Here is a 23,268-nt window from a genome sequence, read left to right as displayed (position 1 = left end):
GTACAGCCCCACAACTACTAGTAGGTTCTGGTATATGTCCTATTTCGACTAGTTGCAATGGTGCAGTGTTATTTTATGATGTATGTACTAATTGTAAGAGGAACATGATTAATAAGATGAATTCTAACGGTGTGCTTAATTGCCTATGACAAAGAGCGTACCCGTGATCCCAAGTCTGGATGTCAAGGATATAAAATTGGAAAAGCTTTGGCTTGAGCCAAACATGTACAAAGAATGAATTTAATGACAACATACAAAAAGTTACACGCTGTAAACAAGAAGCAGCATCTGCCATTGCTAACATCTCTCAAAAACTTTGTAGAGGTCAGGTAAATTGGCGATCTGCAGCACCGTGCCATCCTCACTGAGGTGTTTGGGTGGACTGATGAGCGAACGGAAAGCTTTGCAGAGGATGTGCTCGACGTTCCATCGCCACGAGTGCAGCTCTGCGTCCTGACGTGACAGAAAAAAAAAAATCAATAATCAGGTAACGAGCGCGGCGTTAACAAGCATCCGGCGTCCCCTGACCTGCTCCTCTCCGGGCTCCGCCTCCAGGATGTATTGCTTCCTTATGGAGTAGAAGGCGCTGCACTCTTTGCTGAAATCTCGGAAGCATTCTTTTTCGTTGTCCCAGTTCACCTGCGTGGCGCCGAGTGAAACCATGAGGGTGTCGCTCTTGAACATCATTGAGGAGTCTTAAACGAGCAGGTCGTCACCTCGGTTGCCAGGCGGAGGATGAACATGGGCAGACCTTCCATGATGGGCGCGTACTTGTCAAGCAACAAGGGTAGTCCTCTTAAATTGCCCTCCTGCCGCACAGGATCGTTGTCACGGCGAGCAGTAAATCACAAGAAACGCGACTTAAGTGAAAGAACCTCAACCTGATCGATCTCCACGGAGAAATAGTCCTCCAGCATCTCGGCTTTCTTCTTCAGGAAGTCCACTATGTACTGAGCCAGGCCTTCTTTGGGTCCATCCTCCTCGGTCCAGCCGCTCTCCTCAGAGTCCAGAGCCAACATGGCCAGCTCGTAAATGGGAGCCGGAGTCTAGAATCCCGCCAGGACACATTATGCACAAACCTTCACAATATGTGATCACTTGCTACTTACAGATAGTCTGAGGACACCAAAGTTCCCAAAGTCATAGATGAGGATTTGGTAGAAGAGCTCCTGGCTGCAGCAAAAAGGACAATGACAAGTTAACTCAAATAAAAGCTTTGCTGCGTGTGCATGCGGGATGGGACGAGACACAAATCCTACAGGGCGTCACACAAGATTTTTTGCAAAATGTAGATGTTTTTTTTCTTTTTAATCAGCAATTCTTGTTTGTGTTTAGAAACCGTTTTAGTCTTATCTGGCAGTAGTTTATAGCTAAAAACGTAAATGTTGCCACAGGTGATTAGAAAGTGATTCAAAAGTGATCAGTGCAAATGGCGATTGTCGGGCTGTAAGCATCAAAGCGTGCGGACACAATTATTCGTTACATCATCCGATTGCTATTTCCAGTCGATTAAGAGCACTCAAGCGCTGCTAGCTAGCTAGCTAATTTACGCGAGCAGCTGCGCTAAACGCTGGCAACAGGCGTTGCGCAATCAAACTCCAGCGTGATTAAGTAGTTTTTCTAGAACTACGAAATTGGCTGCGATTGGTTGTTTTCAAAACAACGTTGTGTTGTTTATATTGAGCTGCGACCTACCTTTGACTCTCCCACAGCAATAGGTTGTGCTGTAAAAAGTCCGTTTTTGTCGTGACATGCTGCGCGGAAATGAAAGCTTTTGTGTCAAAATACAAGCATTTGCGTCCATACTTTATTCGCTATGATAACGTTTATTTTGAAATCTTGGAGCGTTCTAATCTCGCAAGGTCTCGTCCCATCGCTAGTGTGAATGTGCGTAAATGTATGACCTTAGTGTTGTGATGTTGAGCAAGTAGAGTTTAGTGTGATGCTGGATCAGAGTCCACTGAGGGTTGACGCAGCCCACAAACGAGTGATTCTGCAGCATCTCCTGAAGACCTATAGACACATAGGAGCAGAGCCATTTATTTTGCTTTGGATTAAGTGTTATTTCATTTTAATAAAAGAAAGAAACAGGACTAGTAGTCACACTTCTAAATCCATGTGAAGTTACACTACTCGTCAAAGGTTTGGAAACACCTCCAAATTCACGTGGCATCAAGCACATTAAGTTGTTAACTTTTAAAATGCACAGCCGAGAAGTGAAAGTCATTACAGAATGGAAACTTTACATGCCCATCACTTCTTCTCTTCCTGGACTTTTTGGGATCATTTTTTGCTTCTCAATTCGACTCGTTGGCATTGATGTGGAAACACTGCCATTCAGTGGCAAAGAGTGGTCACTACGTGTATCATAGTCTACGGGCATTGTGGGAAATGTAGTTTTTGATCAAAGCAAGCTTTTGACCTATTTATTTTTGTTCTTGTGGTCTTTATAAAATGATGTCAGGCCACATAATAATATGTAAGAATCATTATTTATTTATTATACATTTGTTCAAATATATTGAAGCTGTTTCAGCAGGAGATTGTACATTTTGTTCTAAATATTAGAAGATGCTTGTAGTGGAAAAGTTTTGGGTGGGGTCGAATTTCACAGCAAGATTAAGGGCCAGGAGACCCCTATCAGATCTGCGACTGAAGCATGGTGCCAAGTTCGAAGGGCCTATTTTGCCAAAGACCCACGAATGACGCTGATAAAAAATGTTTCGACATGCATAACATGTGACTGTGTTCAATAAAAAGTCAAGTTGAACAGCGGGCTGGCAGAACGACGGGTGAGACTATCCACTAATTTTAATCCGTTCTCCTTGCAATTCCACTCTACTTGCAAGTGAAACTATTTTGGTGTCTTTGCTTCTTCACTGACTGGTGTTTTTCTACAAATGTCTATTGGATGAACCTGACATAATACATACATAATCATCTAAATTAAAACATTGTTTTGATCAACATTTTCTTTATTTATCTACCAAACAATTAACATGCTATTTCTTAGTATTGTTGATGCCTTCAGTATTAACTCATTCAATCCATGAATTAGGTCTTAAAATAATCAATTACTTTTGATAATGAAGTACTGAAGGAATCAATTACTTTGGGTTGTTCAGTATAAAATTAATTTTGGATAACATAATTCCCAACCACCCTTAATTTTAGATTCAAATTCTGGTATTTTCTATGTTACCGTGTATAGGATATACAGCACCTAGAGTTTTGTTTTTTGTTTTTGTTTTTTGTGGGGGGGTAGAATTTTTTTGTACCTGTGTGAGTGTTGTTGCTAATTTCGCCTCTCAGCTCTTTGACGCTGTTTAGTTTGATGACTCGCCTCTTGGGCGTGGCTGCGGCCATCAGTTCCTCCTCTCGTCCCGCTTCCCCTGCATCTTCCTCCTCCTCCTGCTGCTCTTTCCTGGGACGCTTTCTGGTAAGATACATGCATATTCACCACTGTGTTTAAGTCGTCCCTTCTCAAATCGTGAGGCGTTTATGACCCCAGGGAACAAGCTTTGCTTTTGCTTTGTGAAGTGTGATTCCATTGATGCATTGACACTCACTGTGTGGGAGTTTTAAACATTTTAATTTGCTGTCAACAAGGCCTTTAAGAGACTCCAAGGACAAATATTTGACAGTAATGAATGTGCTCATTGTAGCAATTAATGATTACTTCATGAATGGGATCCATAAAAAATAAGTACAATGTTTTATAGCTTTTTCTTAGAATGTTTTAGATGTTGGTGCTCCTGTTATAATGTTCCAAACCAATTTACATTTTTTTCCAGCATCAAAGGGTTCAGGTGGTCAAAAATGTTTCTAGTTTAAATCAAGATTGACAGTTTATATTTCGGGTACTTTTAGTACTTTTTAAGTTATTTTTTTCAGTACCTGTATAACCGAGTAAAAACGTAAACATTTTGAAAGTCATGTGTTAATTTTAAAAAAGGGTGCAATTTTAGGCGTATACAATTTTATATAAAATGATCTCATTTATAGTCACTGCAGCGAGAGGAGTGTGTGTATGGGGGGGCAGGAATGTTTGCTTTGAATAAAATAATTGAGAAGCACAGGCAGAAGTTCATGTAGAAACCATGTAGAGGCCAGTTGGGCACAGTATCACTAACATTAAAAAAAAAAGCCGCCCGATGTTGCGTCAGCCATCCATTCATTTTTTATTACGCTTGCATTCTTTATTCCCAACATAATTAATGGGGATTCACCTTTGAACATCTTGCACTTCGTCGCTCCTCTCTTTCTCACTTTCCGGCAGCTCTGCCTCCATTTGGTCCAGGGCCTCCACCATGTCGACATCATCCGGCTCGACGGCCTTGGGCTCAGAATCTGAGCCGCTCTGTTCGGCAGGTTCGGGCTGGGGGAGCACCTTCTCCTTTGGCTGGAGGAATGCGTCCAGCTTCTGAGCACGAGAGTCGGTCCTCACCATCTGGTGCGCATAGATGCGCTCGGTGGACTCGGTCGCGCCGTTGGACGACTTGACCTCACCTGCACCACACACAGACAGCCCAGGCAGCAACGTCTGCACAAAAACAAAGTGAGGCAATTTTACTCCTCTATTCATAGTCAGCCTAATCCAGTAGCACAAAAATGTCAGGACATGACACACATCCAAGTAGCACCTGAGTGAAGTAAGTACGTGAAGAGTTGGAGCCTAGAAGCTTGCTCTCAATGTGTTTCTGAACGCTTTCGATGATGCTGTCCTCGTGCAGGAAATGCACCTCGTGCTTGGTGGGGTGCACATTCACATCTACGTTTTGAGGAGCGATCTCTAAACTGCAGAGATCATGTCAAACAAAAACACACGGACAGTGGATAAAAAACACTGACAAATGCATCAACAGCCAAATCTCCTACCCGGCTTCGGGTGGCTACATGTTTAAAAAGCTGAAAATATGGAAATGTGTTATTGTCTGGTGAAACCTAGTTTTGGCTATGGGTCACATTACTCATGGCAAAATTTGAAAATTGTATTTCTCAGTCTCATACATCACGAAAACCTGCCATTTGGACAAGATTGTTTCTACATTCACTCTGTACTGAAAATTGAATATTTGTGTTTGTTCTAATATGTTAACGCAAAATGTAATGTTGGACTATACACTGGAGTACAATGGAGTGTATAGTCTAACCAAGCGAATCTCAAAAGATTCAAAATAGTGTTAAGATGTGACACGGGGCCAATTAATATGGACTTAGACATTTATTCAATAAAAAAAAAACCTGAAATGCGTTGTGTTGCTCAATGCATTTCATGAATGAAATGCTCACCTAGGCATTGCTTGTAATAATTAAGATTCACTTTGTTTTGAATGATAGGTCCACAGAATGAGCTTATCTGCAAATCTCATGATATATAATGAAGCATACAAGGTTATGGTATAAATTTATGTATAATAAATAATGGCAGCATTGTTATTTGTACACAAATGCTGTAAACCTTTGTCCGATGATTGAAGGGCCATAGTCAGGAGATTTAATCGCCGGCTGCCGGCTGATTATTCGGTCAGGCCCTACCGACATAATACTTATTTTTTACCATTTGAGTCCAATGTAGAGGTAAACTGTAATGGGGTCATTAGAAGAATTGTATTTAATGTATGTATGTATTAATGCATGCACGAAAATAGCTATAACTCTTGCCATTATCTTTTACCTAAATGATGTCTGTTCACTACAAAAATCACCAACTCAAAACTTGATCGGAGGTTGCCATTTTGACAGAAGAATGTAAAGACACCTTTTTAATTTGAAAAAGAAAACCTCATACCACGTTTCCTTGAACACATCGTTACCTGAGATACAGGAAAGGGTGTGTGTTCTTAGGCAAGTATGCAGCATAAACTGTCTCCACAGCTTTCTTCAACGCGCTTGATTCCACCAGACGGTCTGAAATATCCCGGGTGCCGTTCAAAGCCAATCGTTTTACGAGCGTGCAACATTTCCTGTACGTTTGGCACTTACGGTTGATGAAGAGCACCATGATGCATTTCTTGACCGAGTAGTTTGCGTTGGAGATGTAGCCCTTCAGTTTGAAGGCCAGCTTCTGGTCCTCGCAGCCAACCTCAATCAGCTCCCTGGGAACAACCTTGATAATTAGAAGTGCTGTGACAAAAGTGTTCTTGAGTTTCCTGGATTGTCCAATACCTGCTGACTGCGTTGCCAAAAACTCCTCGAATGTTATCCACCACTGACGCGTTCGGTAAAGTCCTCACATCTGCTACCGTCTCTCCTTGCTGGAAGAGGGCAGAAAGATGTGTTGAAAAAAACCAAACAAACATCATTTTAGTAAGTATTGAGTTGGTTTGTCACCTTCTTGACAGAGAAGCTTTTCCCAGAATTATGTATAGCGTACCTACAAAAACAAAACAAAATCCAAAATGTTGAATATACTAAAATTATCAGAAGAATTCACTGATATGAAAAACAGTTGGGACAACAGTACCTGCTCACCACCTCAACAATCCTGGCGTACTCGTCACTAGGGCTTTTTAAAGCTTTCCTCCTGGTGGACATGTTGTAGAAAAGATCCTCTGCCTGTGCACAGACAGATCACATTATATTATTTGCACACTTAATTCTCAGCACAAGGCACCATCATGCTGTATACACCTGCACCTTACTAAGCCAAAAAATGGATGTGCGCCATCACTTAACCCAAGTCCGCCGAGGTGTGTTCCATACAAGCAAAATGGATATACAGAGTAGTAGTGCACAACTCACCAGTATTTGTGTTCCCTGGTTTCCAGCGCAAGGTTTGGGAGGGCCTTTTAGTTTACCATCACTGTAGTTGCCTCTGGAAGACATAAGAAGCGTCAATCTAATCCATTTAATTCGTTGTGAAATCTATTTCACACGTGGCCATACCTATAGGCGCATTTGGCATCAGCTGTCTTTGTTGTTATGGTTAGATGCGCAACGTGGCTTATACTGGCCAGAGCCTGCGAACAGACACCAGGGAGATGTGCGTATTGTTTACAGGTATTTAGGTGTGAGTACCTACCTCTCCTCTGAAGCCATAAGTTGCAATGGCAGAGAGATCTTCAAATGTCTGCAGCTTGCTTGTGGTAAAACGCTCGCAAACTATTTCCATGTCTTCTCTCTGAAAGACAAATAAAGATGTCTTAGTAAGAGCCTTGTAAGGAGCAGCCAGCGCTTTACATAAACAACTGGTTTTGTAATGGTTTGGCCTCGCAAAAGCTGGAGCGCAAAGTGAGTACAGACACGACTCAAACAAGCGATTCTTTTGAATGAACAGATTCTAATGATTCAGTACTTTTAAAGAACTGTTGTTCATTATTACTACATTATTATTACTACTATTACTACTGCTGAGCCAAAAACAAAAAAAGACCTACCAAGGAAGCTCACGTCACATGCCAAAGGACTGTTGTTAAAAGCTAATATCGAAATAAACACACCAAAAAATTAGGGATGGGACGAGATTAAAACGGCACGAGATTTCTCATCCGTGCATAGCACAAGATCTAGCGTGTCATGGCAACGACTAACTTGACTCACAGCTGTTTCAACAGGAGTCGCAAGGCAACACGACGTTCTGAAATCACGGCTAATGCAGGGGGCGAAGGAAGGACTTAATCATGCTGATGGTGAATCGTGTGGCACCTGTTGCCAGTGTTTATTGCAGAATCTAGCATTAATTAGCACAAGCAGTGCTCAAGTGCTCAATATCGTCTGACGAAAACGGTCGGATTACTTTTCAAAGGTATTTTAATAGGCACAAATTACTCAATTTGACACTGCTATCCTGAAGGTTGCCATTAGTACCAATCATTTTGAATGAACCAGACTAACTCAGATATGTTCTGCGGTCATCTAACCATTAACTATATGGTGAAAGAGTTGTCTAAATACAGCATACTCTGATTACTTTCAAATCATCTGTGTGGTGACATTTTGGTTTAGCAGTAGAAGAAAAGGATGGTAAAATATTGGCAGATAATACAAAGACAGTTTGTCTCCTTTTGCATTTACATTTAAACGCTGGCTAATGTTTACACTTGCACACTAGCTTGTTAATTTTCTTTGCCCGTTCGATAAGAAAAAAATTGAAACTGCTAAATTTATATTAGACAATATTTCATACTTTGCACAGACTGTGGGCAAAATGCTAAAACACTGCATTTTTCCCATAATACCACGGAGTATTGACTTGCAGATGTGAAAGTTGAAAAAAAAAAATCTATCGATCACAGGAACGAGCTTTCAGGCGTCCTACCGGAATACCGGTGCCATTATCCTGAATCTGGAGCATCTTAAGCCCGCCATCTTTAACCGTCACCTGGATGTTAGTGGACTTGGCATCAAGACTGCAACATTAGAGCACAGCCATTGATTCGAGAGAGATAGACCTTTGATGTTGGCACTGAGTGTGCGCGTGTTACCAGTTTTCAATCATTTCCTTCACAGCGTTGGCAGGGCGCTGAATAACCTCTCCCGCGGCTATCCGGTTGACAACCGTCTCGTCGAGCCTCCGGATGACTCCCGCCATGATTGACGGGACTCCTCCACTTCAGTCTGCAGTGCGAATCGGTTACTCTTAAAAGGTAATGCTGTTTTAGCACACCTGCTTGTTTACAAGTTGCTCTTCGAACAAGACAGCGGAACTTGCGTGGTAAGCGTAGATACATTACATATTAAAGCGTCTTACTCTTGACCGAAATGTTCTGTGTTATTTTCACCGTCTCGTTTGCTTATCCTGTCATATGAGTATTTCATTCATATTATCTTGTTACAAAATTCTAACTTAAACTTGAACTAACTTGGCTAAGGAGTGCAGTGGACTGCTGCTAGCGGAATATTTTACTGCATCTGTAGTTTCATTCGCGATCTTTGAGAACACCAGCGCGCGCGGGAAATGAGGCGGGGTCCTAAATCGTCACGTTGCTTTTCTTCTTCTTGTGCAAATATATCGTAGCTTCGAAGTGTTACTATGGACACAGCGCTACGAAAATGCTGACTCGTACTAAGCAAACTTTGCAACTAGCTGTACTGTACTTAGTTTAAGAACGATTTTGCACTACAAATTACAGATGCTCAGTATGTTTTTTAATAACTTTAGTGACGAACGTTTGGTTAACTCGTCCTCGAGTTGTTTTTTTAAGTGTGTGACAAGCATTTATATTGTTGTGTACTCGACAAAATCAGTAAAATGGAAAAACTATTATCTACTGTCTATCTTAGTCAAATAATTGTTAAATCGCAATAAAAAGGTAGTAAAATGGAAAAAAAAACTATTGTATATTGTCTATCTTAGTCAAACAATTGTTAAGGGCTACTAAAAAGCGGAGGGTAAAATGTAAACATGTCTTTGAATGTGCTTTACATTATGCTAATTGTGGACCGTTGCAAACTACGGCTAAGGAGGAATGACTTGCTGAACTTTGTGACAAAGTAGGATGACATATCCAAAAGTAATTGCAATAAAACTTCCCTGGGAGAGGCGCAGTTACAAAATCCAATCAGATTTTCGGATTTAGTGCAGCCCATCTAAATGTCGGTCCAGCTTCAAGAAAGCTTTTGAAAGTCACTATTCAAACATACTGATAACGTAGAATATAATCTAGAAGTGGCATTTATATATTCAATTATCATAAATGACACCTTATTGTAAATATTGCTTGAATGGATATGTACTGTAGTGGGTGAGTTGTCTTAACCCTTCTAGATGTAATTACACTGAGTAAAGTGTGTCAGTTGTGCAGCTTAGTTGCCTTTGGAAAATTTTATCTACGAAACTCATTAAAATTATGCCTCAAGTGCATTTTTTCATTTATGACCTTCATTCTAGGTCGGCCTCTACACAGGTGCTGTTTAACAGCTTAATTTCATAGAAACAGCGTAAGCATTCCAGGGGATCACTTTGAACGCCAACTTGGCACAGGCACAACTTCTGCAGCTTGTTGCACTGCTTTTTGAGCCTTAGTTTCAGTACAGTCAATAAACAAGCCTCTGGCAGATGCACGGCATAACCTGAAAGGTCACTCAAAGTATGAAAGGAACCATTTTGTGAACTGTAACAAATAATGTCTTTCAATTGTTATGCTTGCTCAGGCATGGCAACTTCTGTTGCTGTAAAAATGTGCACCACAGGCATGGCATAAATTCCGCAGGTCATATGACTTATTTCAGGAATTCATTGTCATTTCTAGCCGGTTGATGTTTCAACTTGCACTTTCTTTAGGGAGTTGCATGATGGGTTGCATGGCATAGAAGTAGTTTACTGTATCCACAGATACAACTAATAACTAATACAGTACTAAAACTGATTCAGAAAGTCTAATTAAAAAGAAAATCTAAAAAAAAAACAAAAAAACTTACAAACCCATGCTTTAAACTATATTAAAGCTATCTGAATTTAAAAATCAAATTAAAAAAAGCACTGATAGAATAAGTATGGTAAAAAATTAAAAACTGTAATAATGTGTTGCATGAGTTTTCACCAGGTACTCCAGTTTCTTTCCACAGGGGAAGTAATGTCAAACATTTTCTTTGCAAAAATACTTTCTATGCACCTCCACTGAACACAGCTTTCTGAATAATATTGTATTTGTGGAATATGAAAAGAGCAGCAAGAACAAATCATGACTCGCCTGTTACCTGTGCTTGGACGTGTGATTTTCCCAAGATAATCTGTGACTGATCGTTACCTGCACCCTGAACATCTGTGATGTCATTTTCAGTTGACAGCAAGTGGCAGAATTTCAGACTTCCGAAATGGACAAAAACGTGTGGATTTTGCTACTTAATTTGTATTCCACAATTGTGATGTTAATCACAATGTCATGTTTAGACTTGTGAGACCGCATAGAACACATAGTAAAGAAAAGGTTTAACTTGAAAACTGGCCAGAATTGTGAATGGTTGTTTATCTGAGGTCCAGATTGGCTGGGACCAGTTTACCTGTAGTCCAAATGGGGACGAACGCTATAGAAAATGTATGAATGCTATCTTTGCATCAAAAGAGTATTGGAGGGAAATGATTTGCATCCTGTACCTGTCTTTGACGTAGTGCAGGATGGAGCATTCTGGAAAACTTTTGCATCCACAGGATGTGCCTCAGGAAACAGTACAATAGGCCAAAATCAAGTAAAATGAAAGGAAGACATCACTGCTAGATATGATGCCATGGACTGTTTATGTTGTCAGGCAGCCGTTACCACATAAAGATGACTCACTGTTTCACCATCAAGGTACTGTTTGTTCATTTTTGGATGGAGTCAAACAGATAGTAGTCTGTGAGAGGTCATGTGTGTGAGTGGTTATGTAATGCCCTTTTTTTTCTTACACCGTTACAGCTGTATCAATTTTTACATTTTTTCCCTCGCTTACAAAGTGGATGCTTGAGCTCACACTACAACAGTGCAAAAGCCACTCCTTTGACGGGGCGCCACATGTGGTGACAAGCATTTCGAAGAATGCAAGTCAATGTGATTGCGCCCTCACATAGGTGAGCAACAGAATTTTTTTTGTGGTGTAGGGGTATAGAAAAAGCTCACAAAATCACAGAATAAATTGTTTACTTATTTGACTCCTCATAGATTAAAAAAAAGATAGTATATACATAATATAGGATCATTCCACACCTTCACATTACTGTGTTGATACATTGTTGACATACATTCCACACTAACAACAGCCCCCGCAGTTTCATCTGGTGGTTTCACAGTTGATTTTTTTTTTTTTTTAAATCTCATCTAGAGGTGATTTTAGCTGGTTCAGGACTTCCACCTTAATCTGTGGACTGGTCACTTACATCACATCCCCTGATAGTAAAATGTGTCATCTTAGAAACACCAGTCATTATAGAAATGTGATTATGTGTGGTATTTGCTATGGCCTCTCTAAATTACACATACACAGTTGATGTTTCCTCCTCATAAAATTCAAAGGCCTTTGGGTATTTTGTTGTAATGGTGGAGGTTGGATGACACTTTGTCAAATGAAATGTATTCAGATCTGACCAGTATTAGTCTAAATACAACTTGGAAAACCAGATTTACGTTCGGGTGCATGTCGTTGTGAAATCAGATCATGTTGCATATTGTTTACTCCAGAAATAGTCATTGAAAACTGGGTTGTGTCATTGCCCGTCCATTATGGTTCAAATTTAGTCCAGAAATTGTTGTTACAAGATGGGTTGTGTTTTATCCTCTAATAGGTAGCATCTTCAGTCATCACAACTGTTTAATGGCTATTTTGGTTCATTTGACTCCCATTGTCACTTTAAAATCTGGCCTTCTTAGTTTCTATGTTCTCATTGTGCTTGAATTGATTTCCTACTTGTGCTTAATCTTCTTCCTACTTTTCAAAAAGCTAAATAAAGAACTCCAAATTGCTCGGTTGTGAAATTGAGTGTGAATGATTGTTTGTCATACCTGCCCTCCACCACTGGTAGCCAGTGCCCGTGTCTTGTCCGAAGTCTACTTGGATAGGCTCCAGCTAATCCGTGTCCCTGAGTGCTATAGAAAAAGAATAGGTGGACTGGTGCTCATTCATCTTTGTTTGAATTCCACTTTCTTCATCGCTCTATTTGAGCATAACCTCATGTCCTCCAGGAGACCTCCTGTGCAGCTGCATGAAAGGCTTCACCCAGTAATGAATCTCACAGATGGTGTGCTTCCTTTTCGCTTTTGTTTTCCAAAGTCACATTTCCTACTGTACCGCTAAAAGTGCCGTAAAAGCGCCAAAAATACAACATGCAATTACAGCCTTCTTTCAGTACATATAATACGTTTTCTAGAATGACTAATGACTAATCTCTAATGACAACAGTATATCTCCCATCTGCACACTTAAAATTGTTGTCATAAAAAAACAAGCTTAACATAGTGTTCTGTTATTTATTTCAATTTTATGTAGTGATACTTGATATTTTCTGTTGTTTATAATGTGTCCGTGTATTTTTGTTGCTCAATTTCTTTATAGTTGGTATTCTTTTTTTCTAGTGAACTTTCATTTCTGAACAATCATGTTGTAGAATCAATGAGATTTCTGTTGTATTTTATTCTTTTTCCTGACTTCACTTTGTTGTACTCGCAAGCATTGTATAAGTTTTGTACCTTGCTCAAGGTTACCTCAACACCACAACTGAAAGTACTATGAAAGAACACCACCAAGTTGCATTCTGACAACAACCCAACAAATAGTGTAGATATGTAATTTGGTATAATGTTTTCCCACTGTATGTGTGGTACATACATCTATGATTCCATTTATTCCGTTGTACGATTGGAACATATGCAGGTTCTTTGTGGTGCAGCATTTTATTGTTCTGCCTGTCACTACACACCGCTGGCATCGATAGATGAAAAAAGATAATTATATTACTGTGACTCCCTTTATGATCTCACCGTGCTAGACATTCTAGAGGTGTATGTTTCTTACAAATGGATGCCTCATTGAGAAGTCAAAATAAACAGGTTTTAACAGCATCAAACTTCTTGACAAAGTGATGTTCTACCAATCATACATTCAAGAACTAGAAATGAAGCTTCTTGAGCACCCTGTTGAATAGCACGCAATCAGCACTATACACACTTTCTCTGTTAATTTTAGCTGTGTGTTAATTATAGCTGGTGTGCTTACCGAGAAATATCTCGCTTTTCTTGGCTTTACACAATGTGTATTTAGCCAAACATTTCCAAATTCATTTTCTCTAAGCCACAGAGGTTACAAGGGTGCAATGGTGAATGGCGCACTGTGGCATGCAGTGTAACAACTATCTATGAACAATTTGAACATACGTTTTCGTTTGTCTCCCCTCATACATACCTCCTCTGTGTATTTTAGTTAGTGATTGAAAGGAACAATGAGGGATTATCTTCAAATCTCCACTTCAGTAGATATCTTGCATCACATCCTTAACTTCAGTTACATCATAGTCAATCACAAGGCATAGCTATTTTAGGTCTGAGTTTGGAGCAAACCTCACAGACAATATCAAAACATTTGGTTTCTCCCTCTCTCCTTCTATGGCTTTAACTAAACATCCAGACAAGAAAGGTCCTTAATTTCTTGAATTCCAACTTCCAAGATGATTAATCAAAGAAGATGTGTTATCCATGGTCAGAGGATCTTCTGGTATAGCCCATTGTTAGAATTGTTTATGTTTATGAAAAGAAAACAGAGATCCAAAGTTGACAGAGTGACTGCACTATTCCTGTGTGCTGTTTATACTAGCTCATTTACACACACATCAACACACATAGTGTTTATTCATAGGATAAACTCCCAACCCTGACCCTAGTCTACTGTTTTTTTTACAGTAAAGATCTTTTCAATTGGAATATAGCCTCCACTGCACTGCATATTTTAGTTAACTGTCTTTATTTTGAGCGCTCCAGTAAGGTTGACATGTTTTATCCGAGGAGAAAGTAATAGGTTTTAGTTTTGATTGTTTTTCTTACAGTTTGTTTCTGTATAAGGTTTTGAACTTGCAAGTATAAAGGTACTGTAAAAGTGTCCCAGTGCCTTCCAGTTTGTGGCTTTGATTGTCCGTGCTCATTAATTAATTTCTTTTGTACGAAAGCATGCATTTGTGTACGCTAAAGCCACCATGGTAACGGCCTATTCTCTCAATGTCATTTAAATTCAGTTTCTGAGGAGGAAAAAAAACATTCCTCGTTTACTTTACAAGTAGTAGGAATACAATAAGTGTATACTCGTTCATGTGAATGAAAAAGAGCTTTTAAATAATACACAGTAATAAATCAATATTCGTGAAACAGCCTCTTGAACTTGAAGACCTAAGAGATGACATGGAAAATACAGATGAAGTATAAAAGGACATACTTTTGCAGGTGAGAGTGAGTGAGTGAGTGAAAATAAGTAATCCAATAACTAAATAATTAAATTGTTGGAAATATGTGTATATTTTTTCGGCAGGAAAAATGAATGTTGACTTAATATTGTTTTTTATTTGTTTTTTTTTTGTTTTTCACGTTATTAGCCCGGAGCATGCACGAGAAGGGGAGGGAGGGAGAGAGAGAGAGAGAGAGAGAGAGAGAGAGAGAGAGAGAGAGAGAGCGAGAGAGAGAGAGAGAGAGAGAGAGAGAGAGAGAGAAAACGAAGGAACTATGGGCGGTACGGTGCTCCATTGACCCTTCCACTTCTCAGTGTTAGCTCAGAATAATCGTCGTCAACATGCCTACAGCGTGACAGTAAACTGGTTTAGCTGGGTGGCGGGTAAAGAAAAAAACAAAAGCGATGTGTCGGAACACTTTCGGCAGGTCCCACTTGTATTAGAGGCGCGACTGAAGACGCAGCGACCGGAAACACGGCAAAATGGCCCGTTTCGACATCAAACGATGGGACCCGTGACAATGACTTGACGTTAGTTAAACTCGGTAAGTTCATCGAATAACGTTCGACTTGCTCTTGTGTGTAAATGTCCATTTCTAGGTGTGTTGTGACAACATGGAATGAAACATACGGTCCGAGACTTTTTTTTTTTTTTTTTTGCCAAGTGTGCTACGTTATTACCTGTTACGCGCTCGTCATAGCAGACGAGTCCAGAGTGACAGAAACTAAACTTTTAAGCATGGAGTCGTTAGCTCGTCGCTTTGTACAGTATTCTCCCGTTGGCTGCTCATTTTGATTGGTTTTGGTGTTGGTTTGGGGAAAGTTGCTCAATTGTGGTTTTTCGTGAACTCGAGATCGCAGACTCGTGTTTTTTTGGCCAGAGGGAGGAGCCGCGCCCAGAACTGTGCAGGAATTTCACCTCCCCTCATTCATTTGTCTTTAACCCCGACTTGTAGAAATGTGGGCTGAAGAAACTTCCATACCGTCTCGTATGTAAATATTTTGTTGGGTTACAGTGTTGGAATAAATGCTATCTTACTCTGTTTTGGAAAACAAACATTTGTAAAATGGCATAAAATGTAAACACTGGCCACTAGCACGAACTGACGTTGACAGTTGATCTGTTTATCACATGTCCGAACTCTATCTATCTATCTATCTATCTATCTATCTATCTATCTATCTATCTATCTATCTATCTATCTATCTATCTATCTATCTATCTATCTGTCTGTCTGTCTGTCTGTCTGTCTATATCGTTTTTTTATTTGTGATTGTTTAGTTGGTTGTTTTGTTTTTAATCCATATGTACAGTATTTACTGTAGATGTAAGGAAACTGATTGTGTTTTTGCTCTTACATCTCAGCCAGCAGTATGGCACGTCGCTCTCAATGTTCTTCTGCTGGGGATAATCCCCTGCACCCCAACTACCTTCCTCCTCACTATCGGGAAGAATACCGTTTGGCAATTGATGCGCTGGTTGAGGAAGATCTGGAAGGATATTATGAGTTTCTCCAAAAGGCAGATGTGGTGGACTTTCTGTCCACACCTGAGATCCAGTTTATTCAGAGCTCAGCACACCTTCCTCAGCAGACCGCCTACCAAGAGCAAGCCTTTCTTGAGAGTGGAGGAGACAGCTCCTCGGATACATACTGGCCAATCCACTCGGACTTGGATGCCCCAGGCCTTGATCTTGGCTGGCCACAGCTGCATCTTTTTGGTGGACCAACGGAGGTCACCACCCTGGTTAACCCTCCTGAACCTGACATGCCGAGTATCAAGGAGCAGGCCCGACGACTTATCAAGAATGCTCAGCAGGTGGGTCTTTGTTATTTTAGCTCATCATTTTACAAGACCCTCACAGTGTTTTCACGGTTGTCATGCCTGAATTTTGTCTCGACAGGTGATTGCCATTGTGATGGACATGTTTACAGATGTTGACATATTTGCTGACATTATAAATGCAGCCATGAGAAACGTTGCCGTCTATATTCTTTTAGACGAGCAAAATGTACATCATTTCATGAACATGGTGTCCAACTGCAGAGTAAATCTACAGAGCATCCAAGTGAGTCCATTTTATTTCAAAACAAATACATATTTTGTTAGAATAGCTCCACTCACACTTTAGTTAAAAATGTAATATTTCATCCCCTAAGTGCTATTTATTCTCAAGGCTGTTGATACCAGTACTCTTAATTCTGCTTACTTCTTTCATGTCATTTGTTTATTTAGAATGAGGTTGCATTGTAAGCAAAGACACGATCATTGATTGATTAGTAATACTGTACTATAATTGCCATTGTGTTATCTAAAATACAAGAAAAAAGTGTACAGTTCACACAAATAAAAAATGCTCAGATTTAAAACTCGAACCTCTCCTACAACAATGTAGCATACGTCTGTTTGTAAGAAAGCAAAGATGATTAGGATGTAAACGCCAAAAAGCAGAAACAAGTTGGCAAATTAACTCAATGAGCTATATTCATTCATATGTGGCGAGTAAACTAGTGTATGTTCGCATCTTCTTAAAGTCCTCCAATTTAGATAAAATAATCTTATTGTTTCCAAATGGAAAATTCTAGTGATAAAACAGGTGACAGATGACAAACAAGATCACTTTCTGTGTTAACAGTTGCTTTATTGTTTTTTTTTTAGATACATTCTTCAAATGTACTGCAGACATCAAATGTCAAACACACCCCAGTTCAAATAATGGGCTTTTGTGATGGTAGATATAAGATAAATAATTTCAAAACATTATATACCATTAAAATAAATCAATAAATATATAAAGCTTTTACAGGATATGTGGATGATGGGCCACAAATGGTCCCAGGCCGTTCTGATTTAGGTGAACTTTTAGTCACTGTTAGCACAATACTGTAAAAATTAGCAAGAACATTGCAATAATGCCACCCTGGTTTAATTTGAAAATAATAACAACCATAATTCTCTTGTAGTTTCTTCGTGTGAGAACTGTATCTGGCATCACTTATCACTGCCGCTCAGGGAAATCCTTCAAAGGTCAGATGATGGATCGCTTCTTACTGACAGATTGCAGGGCCGTGCTGAGTGGGAACTACAGGTAATGTTTCTGCCTGTTCCAAGCAAATGAAAAGCAAGAAATAAGTTGTTTGTGTTGCAATAAAATGTTTTGACACATCACTTAGCTTATATGTTTACTAATATATTTTCATTGTTATTTGTGCAGCTTCATGTGGTCTTTTGAGAAACTACATCGCTGTATGGCACACCTTTTCCTTGGACAACTTGTATCTACGTTTGACGAGGAGTTTCGGATCCTCTTTGCACAGTCTCAACCATTCTTGACTGATGCGCCTGCTGCCATGGAAGACATCGGCCTTTTACAAAAGAGGCAGTACCCAAGTAAAAGAAGTTCAATTGTCTACAGAGAGCCCAGAAAGCTGCTACCAATGGACATGTCTCAGACAGAGGATTGGACTAAACCATCATATGATGAACAAATGGAAACTGACTGGCGAATGGTGCCCCTGAAAAGGAATGAATCTTTTCACGGTCCTTTTGATATGTACGGTCGATTTCCATCACAGCAGTCAGGAATGGAGCAGCAAAGTCAATCCAAGTTTCCCATGACGGAAAAACGCCACATTTATGCTGAAGGTGTTCATGGAAGGTACAACTATCCATTCCCGACTCAACCCGCAACAGACTTTGAAGCCCGGGGTAGACTTTTTCACAGAGGGCAGCAGAAAAATGTGGGGCCAGGTCCTGAAGTCGACTTTAGGGGCCCTGAGAAATTCTGGAGCCAAAACTATCGTTCTGCAGATCAGTATTCTGAATCGGGATTGCCACAAGAAAAGGAGCCTTTTGATAGCTTTGACCCTGTGCTTAACTATTTATCATCCACCAGGAATGTGGACTTTGAGCAGGTCTCAGAGAAATTACAACCTTCTGCAGATTTACCTTTAAGTTTATCTCAGTCTACGGTGGATGACAAGCAGTTTTTCCAGGAGCCCAACACTGACCGCAAAGATCCCATGGTCAAGCGGGGTTTAAGAAATTGGAGAATTAACTCATATCTCAGTGCATTTGATAATCCAGGAGATGAAGGCCTGCCAATGTTGCCACCTCAGGCAACAGATCCTTTTGAGGAGCCATCCAACCCTGTAGAGCCAGCAGCACCGGATTTATCAATTCCTAAAATTCCAAATGTCAGAGAGTTTAAGATTCCTGCCATTCCAAGAGTAAGTCAGTTGCCATGTTATGCCAAGGCTTTTGCACTGGAACCAGAGCAGTCAAATAAGTTGCCAGAGGAAAAAACTGCTGCGCCAGCTGACACCAAGACAACACCAACACCTTCGGAATCATCATCAACAACCGAAGGAGAGAAACCAGAAGAGGCGGAACAAAAGGAACCTAATAACACTCTTCGAAAGGATGAGTCATTTAGGAGGAAATACAACGCAGCAATGCCAAGAAGCTCCAGATTAAGATCATCTCTAATATTCAACTCTTTAGAACAGCATACACCGGGACAACAAGATGAAGAAAGTGAGAAAAATGAGAGCGAACAGACAAAATTACCCTTTGCTTCTCAGGTTTTTGGACAAAGAAGATCAGCTGCGAAGGAATCTTTCCCGTGGACTCGTTACCTAAAGTCGTTTGACAAACAAGACGAAAACAATAAATCAGAGGATAAAGATTCATCAAAAGAGGATTCTAAGAGTTCCTCAGAGAACCTTGAGGTACAAGAATCTGCAAAACTTTCAGATATCGAAAAGGGAAAATTTTCCCCATCACCATCCAGACTGAAGCGGTCTGACTCTGATATGGTAAAAACTGATCAACCGCACAAGTCCTCGGTCAGCAATTTGTCATCTGTCGATATGAGTGATCCTGATAAGAGACTCATGTTTTTCAAAGAGCTGGCAGCAAAACGCAAAGCTGCTAAGGCTGCAGAGGCAGAAAAGAGAACACCCAAAACACCAACTGATCCTGACAGTGTTACTATAGAACAAGTGGAATCTACACCAAACGATGGAAAGAAAGCTGGTATGACTTCCCAAATGTCAGTCTCCTTATCATCAAGTGTCACGGCAAAAGATTTAAGTAAAAATCCACCCGTTGATGTCAGTGATGAATCGAAAAAGCAAGAGGGCCAGGTCAGTAATCTAACCGTTATCTCCCAAAGTGCAAAAAATGAGCAACCTCGAGTATCAACTGATTTCAAAAAGGTCGAATTGGGAACCAGCCAAACGGCAGCATCTTTATCTGTTTCCGCAGAAACAGAAGCTCTTCAGTGTGAATCGGAAGATCTAGATCTTCACAAAGGTGCCTTGAGTGAGTGTAGCTCTGGCCAACACTCCATTATAACAAAAGAAACAAATGCTAATCTTCCATCGCTTGAGCAGAGTACAAATAAAAGTAAATCACAATTACTTAAGTCTACCTCTAATGAGTCCACATTATTTACTCCCAGTTTGGGGGATTCTGTATCATCTTCATCTACCATGGTTACTCCTAACATCCAAACTCAAGACTCATCACAGGTCAAGCTCACTGTGGCATCACAAGCTAGCGAAGTAGCGCCACCAGATGCAAAAAGCTCTAACCCACTATTGATTTGTAGTCATCAAACCACATCTGTTCCTCATGACCCTAACATCAACTCACCTGGCATACAGCCTCTAACTTGTGATGCACTACACATAGAAGAATGTGTCAGTGCCTCCCCTCCTAGATTCACCCAGGGAACTGAGGAAAAATCATTCTCTTTCATGACAAAACAATCTTCACAAGACCAAGACACTTCTGCTTCAGTGGCACCTGAAAGAAGTTCTTTGTTATGTGACTCTGCTTATGGGCAATCTGGTGCTTCCCAAGAACATTGCGCTTCTGATGTAATCGTAGATGAGTCTGGGGTATCACCCAATGTTGTTCCTTCATCCCTCATGCAAGACAAAGGTGATATCCCAACTCATAGCCTTAGCTCTTCACTACTTGAATCCAACGTATTTGGTTTTCAAAGTCATTCTAAATGTGACCAAATAGAAGGCCGTATCAAAACAAGTCTAGGAAGTCCATCTCAAGAGCCACTAAGCCAAGCAAATTTTCCTTCTGAACCAGAAAGATCTTTGGCTCCCGCTGTTACAGATTTATGTTTTCATGAGTCCTCTGAAACCAACTTCATAACCAATGGGAATCCAGCTGACATGGACAAAATTACAACGCACCCTACCTCCATTACCACATCTGTTATGGATGATACCAACACAAAACTCAACTCTGATCATTCTGAAGCCTGCACATCAGAGATAGCTGTTGCTGACCGTAGTATGAGCTGTCAAAATGATGTCAGCAAAGATTCAAAATTGCCTACGCCTTGTGAAAATAAAATGTCGGACGGCGAAAAACTAAATGAACCAACAGGGCAAAATAAATATCCAGAGGAAGGGGTATTATCATTACAGCAATCCAAGCAACCAAAATCAAGCCAGTCTCGCTACCACTCATCCACCGCCGGTGTGCTCTCCAGCAGCAACCTCCGAGACGACACAAAGCTGCTGCTAGAACAAATTTCGGCTAATAGCCAAAGCAGGAATGAATCAACCAAGGAGTCACCTGTCACTGATGATGAAAAAGAAGATGAAGCTGACAAAAATGCCAAAAGGGAAAAAGAAAGAGAGATAGGATCCCTAAGTAGCAATTTGCCAAAGTCGTCTCAGGACCGTGACAAGCTGCTGGAGAGACTCCAAAGCATGAGGAAAGAAAGAAAAGTTTACAGTCGCTTTGATGTAAGTTGAAGTCTTCTTACAATATTTTTCACACACAAATTCATTTACTGCTAAATTGATGGCTATAGCTGTGAAGGATCCTTTGTAACTGGGCTGGCATTGAATGAGAAGATTTTTGTTCATCTCTATAACATGATTTTTTTTTTCCTCTGGCTTTCAGATGACTCCTTAACTGGGATCCAGAGCGAAACCAGAGAGAAGAAATTAGAGACTGAAGTATAGCAGAAAGTGGACATGCTAAGACATTTACATGATCAGTAAAGACCAATAGGGTAGGATTTCTATTTGTCAATCACTATCAGTGTAGTTAGCGTGGAGTGCATTCACTGAAGGTTGACGGTGCACATGTATGTGATGAAATGTTTTAACGACACAGATGGGTAAAGTGCAATTTACTGATTATTTGAGATGCCCTCGACAGGACTTGGCTTTTACTACAGTCATATCCACAATACATATAATACTGTTTGCTTTGATGGCTTGTTTAGAAAAGTGATAATAAGATCCTAGGTTTTATCACATGGGGTCTTAAACATGTACCATGAAGTAAGGTCGTGTAGTTTCTTACCAATTGGCTGGATGGATTCTCGCTGAAGTAAACTGTCCTTGTGAGCGATTTATTCTTAGTGCAGAAACAGAACTTGTTGTAAAGTATCATCTGCCATCTAGTGGATCTTGTTGTTATTCCAGTCCCCACGTCAACATTGTTTGCATTACTTAAGGCAAAGCTAAATGTTACCACATTGGTGACTTGTTGGAAGTGCGGTGTAACTCCACATAAATGCCTCGCTACATATTTCACCAACAGCCATGGTGTTGCATGTTCCTTTTAAGCAAGCCAAATCATGTCTAGTTTTATCCCTGAACAAGCAAGTAGGCCTTTGAAAAGTAAGAAAAAAAATCAGAAATAGAAACCAGACTGCTATCTGGGAGATAACTTTGAGTTTAGAAATTGAAATTAAAACACCAGTACTGAATATTCTCATTCATACTTTTCAATTAATCCAATATTAATCGCATGTTGAAACATGACTGTGATTAAAACAATCACATTTTGAATCTGATGCTGTATCTTAGTAAACAAATTTAATGTAACTATCTTCTCTTTTTTTAACTGGTTTTAATGCATTAATGAAGGTATTAATTAACAGCATAAGCTCCACTTTTTAAGAGACCAATATAAAAAAGTTACATAAAAAATAAGGTATCTGTTCAATGCCATGTTATTGTATTGCCAACTTTTTTGTGTGTTGTGTTATGTCTGAACAGCATTGTCATGTTGTTGATATTTTTTGCAGCTTTTGAGTCATCCATATTCCATTTATGACTGTAAAAATGCATGTTCCTTAAAGGACCTCAAACCCTGACCATGTACACTTATGAAGTTCATTTAGGGTTAAATAACAACTTGTAGTTTACTATTTGTAATTCGGAGAAACTGAGCTTTTGTGACTTTGTATTCTTCTGAAATTTTGCCTTACCTATAAAAGTTGTAATATGAAACAAATTAACAAGATATAATTATCTTTTAAGATACTTTTAATTGATGTCAGGTCTTCTAGACCAATTTATCAAAATAAAATTTCTTTAAAATATTTGTTTATTTATCTAGCAATTTGTTTTATTTATTTAGATACCTGCACTT

General features: G+C 39.8%; 2 protein-coding genes and 1 long non-coding RNA gene across 4 annotated transcripts; 2 read left to right on the top strand and 1 right to left on the bottom strand.

Moving 5' to 3' along the window:
- Positions 1 to 180: 180 nt before the first annotated feature.
- Positions 181 to 8,840, bottom strand: mlh1 (mutL homolog 1, colon cancer, nonpolyposis type 2 (E. coli)). Of its 2 annotated transcripts, XM_088420878.1 has the most exons (19): positions 8,427 to 8,838; positions 8,261 to 8,351; positions 7,025 to 7,123; positions 6,889 to 6,962; positions 6,745 to 6,817; positions 6,467 to 6,558; positions 6,334 to 6,376; positions 6,169 to 6,257; positions 5,986 to 6,098; positions 5,817 to 5,910; positions 4,644 to 4,797; positions 4,230 to 4,543; positions 3,279 to 3,436; positions 1,905 to 2,013; positions 1,110 to 1,173; positions 882 to 1,046; positions 717 to 809; positions 529 to 639; positions 184 to 453 (listed from the first exon to the last, which is right to left on the bottom strand). In XM_088420878.1, the coding sequence occupies exons 1-19, from the start codon at positions 8,531 to 8,533 to the stop codon at positions 298 to 300; spliced, it is 2,199 nt and encodes a 732-aa protein (XP_088277004.1). In that variant the 5' UTR covers positions 8,534 to 8,838; the 3' UTR covers positions 184 to 297. The 2 variants fall into 2 exon arrangements, with proteins under 2 accessions (XP_088277003.1, XP_088277004.1); XM_088420877.1 differs by having other exon boundaries at positions 181 to 453; positions 5,817 to 6,098; positions 8,427 to 8,840.
- LOC148420214 (uncharacterized) lies at positions 2,652 to 5,349 on the top strand. Its single transcript, XR_015866343.1, has 3 exons — positions 2,652 to 2,792; positions 3,313 to 3,439; positions 4,280 to 5,349. It is a non-coding gene; the product is annotated as an uncharacterized LOC148420214 (long non-coding RNA).
- A 6,339-nt stretch (positions 8,841 to 15,179) lies between the features above and the next one.
- Positions 15,180 to 23,218, top strand: sack1ha (scaffolding CK1 anchoring protein Ha). Its single transcript, XM_088420876.1, has 6 exons — positions 15,180 to 15,389; positions 16,211 to 16,662; positions 16,748 to 16,912; positions 17,808 to 17,932; positions 18,059 to 21,623; positions 21,784 to 23,218. Exons 2-6 carry the CDS (start codon positions 16,219 to 16,221, stop codon positions 21,793 to 21,795), a joined length of 4,311 nt encoding a protein of 1,436 aa, XP_088277002.1. The 5' UTR covers positions 15,180 to 15,389; positions 16,211 to 16,218; the 3' UTR covers positions 21,796 to 23,218.
- Positions 23,219 to 23,268: the final 50 nt, after the last annotated feature.

The sequence above is a fragment of the Hippichthys cyanospilos genome, chromosome 8 (assembly GCF_059441005.1).
Source record: "Hippichthys cyanospilos isolate Australia breed blue-spotted pipefish chromosome 8, RoL_Hcya_1.0, whole genome shotgun sequence".
In the NCBI taxonomy this organism is placed as follows: Eukaryota; Metazoa; Chordata; class Actinopteri; order Syngnathiformes; family Syngnathidae; genus Hippichthys; species Hippichthys cyanospilos.
This window is presented reverse-complemented; position numbering and strand designations above follow the sequence as displayed.

Coding starts and splice junctions, on each gene's coding strand:
- sack1ha (XM_088420876.1), top strand. CDS start 16,219: ATGGCACGTCGCTCTCAATGTTCTTCTGCTGGGGATAATCCCCTGCAC. Junction 16,913..17,807: donor TAAATCTACAGAGCATCCAA/GTGAGTCCATTT, acceptor ATTCTCTTGTAG/TTTCTTCGTGTGAGAACTGT. Junction 17,933..18,058: donor GTGCTGAGTGGGAACTACAG/GTAATGTTTCTG, acceptor TTATTTGTGCAG/CTTCATGTGGTCTTTTGAGA.
- mlh1 (XM_088420877.1), bottom strand. CDS start 8,533: ATGGCGGGAGTCATCCGGAGGCTCGACGAGACGGTTGTCAACCGGATA. Junction 6,963..7,024: donor CTTATGGCTTCAGAGGAGAG/GTAGGTACTCAC, acceptor GTCTGTTCGCAG/GCTCTGGCCAGTATAAGCCA. Junction 4,544..4,643: donor CACGTACTTACTTCACTCAG/GTGCTACTTGGA, acceptor GTTTTTGTGCAG/ACGTTGCTGCCTGGGCTGTC.